We start from the raw sequence: 6000 nt of genomic DNA, 5'->3' as shown, positions 1-6000 counted from the left end.
TGGGGGGTCTTGGGGATCATGGAAGGGTGGAGTGGGCATAAATGTTGGGAAGACAACTACAGCATTCCCCACAGATCTCTAGGATTTATATAAATTTATTTAGATGTTAGTTTATAAAGACGAAAACTGTGTGGTGTGGTAGAAAAACTACAGGCTGAATGTTAGAAGACCTTGGTTCCAGTTCTGCTGATTGGTACCTGGTACCAATTGGTACATGCGCTGAGGTGTCCTGTGATCTTTCTGAGACTCAATTCCCTTCAGTGTGACAAGGGGTAACAATACTTGCTTTACTTACCCCCTGTAGTTGGTGTGAAGATCAGATCAGATAATGTGTGTGAAAGCACTTTGAAATTTATCAAGTATTATAAAAATGTAAGATCTTGTCTATTGCTTTAGCACTCAACATACTTAAGAAATTTCAAGAAATCTTACTGTGGTCATAAGCAGGAATGGATTACCCAATAAGCAAGATATGCATGAGTTTAATTGTGCTTATTTGCTAATCTGTAATGCACAATTTCACCTGCTTTTCACCACATCGAAGAAATTAAGAAAGTGTGCATTACAGATTAGAAGCAAACACAACCAAGCCCCTGCCTACCTTGCTTACTGTAAATCGGTGCAGACGGACCATGTTTACTAGTTAATCCGTCCTAGTCATAAGGCAGATTAGGATAAAAGAGCTGATGAAATTCATCTTTTCTAATAAATTACTCTAAATGCATGCCAGTGGTGTTACCTCTGTGACTTAGAAGCACATGTTTTATCCCCTGTGGGAGCGTTCTACTGGAAGGCTCTGTGCACAGCTTCGGCTACTCCCAATCTGCTTCCTTTTGGGTCCACCGTCTACCATCTGCCCGTGTACTTCTGGGCAGCCACATTGCCTCCTGAAATCTGATCGTCACCACTCGCACTACAGAAGGCACCCTTCTTTTCCTATTAAAGGGGCTTCTCCACTGAACTGTGACCACTCTGTCCTCTTAACTCAGGCAAGGCAGAAGTACACTATGGGGACAAAGCGGCAGAAGAGCTTTCTTTATTGATTCAAGATAACACAAATATATCCTGTGTACAATTGGAAGTTATTTGAGGACAAGATCATATCTTATACTTTAACCTTTAACTCAGTACCTGACACAGTGGAGGCGCTAAGTATTTGTTGGATCGATGTGATAAGAAATATATATGATAATTTGCTTTATCAGGGATTTTAAGCCTAGATTATTAGGTTATTTATTAAGCTTATTAGGTTATTATTAGGTTATAGAGAATAAATATTCCATCTATATTTAAATCGGGAATTTTGGCAAAGTACTGCTCTAAGTAGCATGTGCCACTTCAGAACTTCCTTGCTTTTTTCCTGCCTATATTACTTACTCTTATGCCCTTCTGGGAATTGAGGAGAAGGTAAGGAATTTAATTGGATGTAGAAAAGAAAATTTCGTCTTTGTCATGGAGTTTAAAAGGAGAATGAGCCCAGTGATTAAGTCACTGTTGAAACTTTAAGCTTGTTATTGGTATGAACAAGACTGTCATACTTTTTATTATTATCATTAGAGGTCTTGCTAATTTCTAAAGGCAAGAAAAGAATTCTAGCAAATTGGAATTATTGAGCACAGTTGAAGTGTCTATAATTAATAATCAAGATTTGTTTTTTCAGGGTAGTCTTGCTAAATACAGCTGTCATTTCTTAATGTTTTCTTTTAGTTTGTATTTAAAAATATGAACATCATATGACGAACGTCACCATTTTCAAAAAAGTACATCCATAATTTCTCCATCTTGATACTGTTACTTTCATTATTACATATACTGTACTTTCCAAAACCCAGTGCCATCCAGTGGATTCCGACTAATAGCGACCCTGTAGGACAGAGTAGAACTGCCCCATAGAGTTTCCAAGGAGCGCCTGGTGGATTCGAACTGCTGACCCTTGGGTTAGCAGCTGTAACACTTAACCACTAAGTCACCAGGTTTTCCTGTACCTTCCAATCCTTGTCCAAATGCACAGATGTTTTACATATTTACCCTTCTGTGCATACTATTTTTGTCTCTGAGTTGCTTACCGAGATGGAATCTGCCAGATAGGGGCTCAGAATTTCTGAACAGTCCCAAGAATCCCCACCTACGCTGTTATAGAAGTTGACCAGAAACTTAGGAGACTCATGTTGGAGTCTGAAGCAACAAGCGACTATAGATTGTAAGACAGAGAACAGCGACCTAAATGGAAAAAGGTGACGATGTTGGTAGATATTTAAGAAATAATTTCAGATGCCAGGAAGTTTCCCCCTACCCACCCAAAACAAACAAACAAACAAAACCCAAGGAAAGTGACAACCATCACAACAAAAGCACCTCCGCACCAGTTAACAAATGTTTGAAATTAGTTTAAGAAATCCGTAAAGTTTACAACGGAAAATGTCCTCTTAGAAGTTGGCATAAGTTTTACAAAAGCGGCAAGAGAAGATGGGAGTCTCTGATGGGAATGGTGGTGAGCCAAGTACAGTCCCTACGTAAAGAGAAGAGAAGAAGGAAGGGTATTCAGGAAACGAAAACAAGCCCTAGCTGTGTCAGGGTCAGGTGCTTTTAGCTTGCTGGGTTGCAGAAGACAGGGCTGAGAGACATGGGATGAAAACCGCATGGAGAAGAGCCTCGCCAGCTCTCGGGAGATCAGGACCGACAGCCTGGGGCACAGTGGAGGGCAGCGTGGCGAGGACCGCCGCCCGGGGGACCCCAGGGCCGCGGGGAGCAGGAGGGCAGCGTGGCGAGGACGATGGATGCCTGTGGGACCCCAGGGCCGCGGGGAGCAGGAGGGCAGCGTGGCGAGGACGGCCGCCTGGGGGACCCCAGGGCCGCGGGGAGCAGGAGGGCACCGTGGCGAGGACGGCCGCCTGTGTACCACAGGGCCGCGGGGAGCAGGAGGGCGGCGTGGCGAGGACGGCCGCCTGGGGGACCCCAGGGCCGCGGGGAGCAGGAGGGCAGCGTGGCGAGGACGGCCGCCTGGGGGACCCCAGGGCCGCGGGGAGCAGGAGGGCACCGTGGCGAGGACGGCCGCCTGTGTACCACAGGGCCGCGGGGAGCAGGAGGGCGGCGTGGCGAGGACGGCCGCCTGGGGGACCCCAGGGCCGCGGGGAGCAGGAGGGCAGCGTGGCGAGGACGGCCGCCTGGGGGACCCAGGGCCGCGGGGAGCAGGAGGGCACCGTGGCGAAGACGGCCGCCCGGGGGACCCCAGGGCCGCGGGGAGCAGGAGGGCGGCGTGGCGAGGACGATGGCCGCCTGGGGGACCCAGGGCCGCGGGGAGCAGGAGGGCGGCGTGGCGAGAACGGCCGCCCGGGGGACCCCAGGGCCGCGGGGAGCAGGAGGGCAGCGTGGCGAGGACGGCCGCCTGGGGGACCCCAGGGCCGCGGGGAGCAGGAGGGCACCGTGGCGAGGACGGCCGCCTGTGTACCACAGGGCCGCGGGGAGCAGGAGGGCGGCGTGGCGAGGACGGCCGCCTGGGGGACCCCAGGGCCGCGGGGAGCAGGAGGGCAGCGTGGCGAGGACGGCCGCCTGGGGGACCCCAGGGCCGCGGGGAGCAGGAGGGCACCGTGGCGAGGACGGCCGCCTGTGTACCACAGGGCCGCGGGGAGCAGGAGGGCGGCGTGGCGAGGACGGCCGCCTGGGGGACCCCAGGGCCGCGGGGAGCAGGAGGGCAGCGTGGCGAGGACGGCCGCCTGGGGGACCCCAGGGCCGCGGGGAGCAGGAGGGCACCGTGGCGAGGACGGCCGCCCGGGGGACCCCAGGGCCGCGGGGAGCAGGAGGGCGGCATGGCGAGGACGGCAGCCCGGGGGACCCCAGGGCCGCGGGGAGCAGGAGGGCACCGTGGCGAGGACGGCCGCCCGGGGGACCCCAGGGCCGCGGGGAGCAGGAGGGCACCGTGGCGGGGACGGCCGCCCGGGGGACCCCAGGGCCGCAGGGAGCAGGAGGGCGCCGTGGCGGGGACGGCCGCCCGGGGGACCCCAGGGCCGCGGGGAGCAGGAGGGCGGCGTGGCGGGGACGGCCGCCCGGGGGACCCCAGGGCCGCGGGGAGCAGGAGGGCGGCGTGGCGGGGACGGCCGCCTGGGGGACCCAGGGCCGCGGGGAGCAGGCGCGCGGCGAGGTGCCCGGGCCTCGCCAGCTGCGCGCGCGGGTGGGCCGCCAGGCGTCGCGCTGGAGCCGCGTTGCCCGGGAGACCGAGCGGGGCGAGTGGGCGGCGCGGAGGCCCGCGGGCCGCGGCCGGAGTAGCCGAGCAGCCCGGCGGGAGTCGGGGGAGTGGCTGCCCCGGCGGCGCGAGGGGCCGCGGGCTGGGGCGGCGCCAAGCGGCTGTGGCGCGGCTGGCGCGGCCGGCGAGCTCGCGGCTGAGGCTCCGCCGAGCGCACTTGCTCGTCCCGGCGGCGGGTCCGAGGGTCCCAGCCCCGGCCGGCGCGGCGCGAGGACCCGGCTGCCCCGAGGGCGCAGAGAGCCGGGGTGGCGTCGCCACTGCCGCGCCCCGGGCCCCCAGGCGGCGGGATGACTGCTCGGGGGTCCCCCCTGGCGCCCCTGCTGCTGCTCTCGCTGCACGGTGAGTAGGAGCCCTCCCGGCCGGCGGGGCAGGTGGCCCCGGGGAGAACTTGTCGCCTCCAAGGCTCGGGAGCCCGACTTTTCTCGGGTTGTCTTCGTTGGCCCCGGGCGAGGCTCGGCGCCCCCCTCCCCGGCTGCGTCCCCGCCCGCGCCCCGCTTCCCGGACCCCCGGCGCAGGTGTCCCCCGACCCAGACAGGGAGCTGACCCTGCTGGCCGCTTCCCGCCGAGCCCGGCTCGCGCCCACTTAGCCCGCTGTGTTCCTGGGAGATCCAGGACCCTTTTAGGTAACAAACTCCTGTACGTAGGGGATCCGGGTGGAAACAGTATTTAGAACCACTTTCCGTTTACTAGGCGGCTCCAGGAAGACTGGAGATGCTCTTAGAATAATTTGGAAAACTTTAAACTGTAGCTTTACTCCAACCTCTAAGAAGCATCCGCAGGTTTGGATTGAAAATGTGCTATTTGTTTAAAAAATAGCCTCCAGGGTCTGACGCTGTATTCAAAAATAAGAGTTTTTTTACTGGGTTTCTTTTTCAAAAGCTGTAAGTTGGCTTACAGAAATACATAGAATATAACAATTTGAACAGGCTGAGCATGCGTTTAACTCCTTTTTTGGTTAACGGTTTTTAAAAACCTGTTTACCTAAAAAGTAATTACCTGTTTGTTATTTAACCTTTTTTTTACATTTTATCTTCTATGAATAGCCATAATTTTAAACCTGATTTTCATCGTATAATTGTCCTTTTCTTCTTGTGTATGCCTTGTCCTGTGGAATCAAGTTTTCTGTCCCATTTAATTGATTGCTGAGATTTACTCTGAAAGATTTTTTTTTAAAAGACAGGTTCACTGATCTATAGAGTATCATGATTGCTTAATCCTGTGTCTTTCTGAAGTTAGGAGTATGTTTCCCTTAGGTTCGTGGCCTTATTTGAACTGATAATATGCTCATAGATATTGACGTAACCTAATTTCAGCAGACTTAGATGATACAAATCATTGAATAGGGGAGATAAGAATAAAAAGAAAACATTTTGTATACCTTCTTCATAGAAGCTGGTGAAGGTATAACCTTCAAAATTACAACTGTCTTTTCTGGAGTTTGCTTTGTGTATTTTTGGTGGTGACCTGGAGATAATAGTTAAGTGACGTTAATACATACGTTTTATGAATTTACGCTTTCAAATGAATTTTGCACTGTTAACAGTGTGAGAGGGCTGACATCTCCTTTTGTTCTGCTTCCTTCAAATGTGAAATCCCTTGAACATAACTGAAAATATGATAAATATTACTATATGAACAGCCCAAAATTTGGTTAAAAAATCTCTTGTTAAATTGTGTATATTATAATAAATGCCACTCTCTTTTTCTAAGTTGCATTTGTGAATAGTTTGCTTTTGAATTATTAGGCAGTACTTTTTTTT

General features: G+C 53.5%; 1 protein-coding gene across 2 annotated transcripts in view; it reads left to right on the top strand.

The window, feature by feature from the left end:
• The first annotated feature begins 4353 nt into the window (after window positions 1-4353).
• IGSF11 (immunoglobulin superfamily member 11) overlaps window positions 4354-6000 on the top strand; it is a 205078-nt gene continuing 203431 nt past the window's right edge. For both annotated transcript variants that reach the window (XM_049877076.1, XM_049877066.1), the window contains exon 1: window positions 4354-4579. In XM_049877076.1, coding sequence (XP_049733033.1) covers window positions 4528-4579 — 52 coding nt within the window. In that variant the 5' untranslated portion in view covers window positions 4354-4527. The remainder of the gene's footprint in view (window positions 4580-6000) is intronic.

Source organism: Elephas maximus, chromosome 1 (assembly GCF_024166365.1).
Source record: "Elephas maximus indicus isolate mEleMax1 chromosome 1, mEleMax1 primary haplotype, whole genome shotgun sequence".
NCBI classification, from domain to species: domain Eukaryota; kingdom Metazoa; phylum Chordata; class Mammalia; order Proboscidea; family Elephantidae; genus Elephas; species Elephas maximus.
Note: the sequence above shows the minus strand (reverse complement) of the source record. Positions and strands in the feature narration are given on the sequence as shown.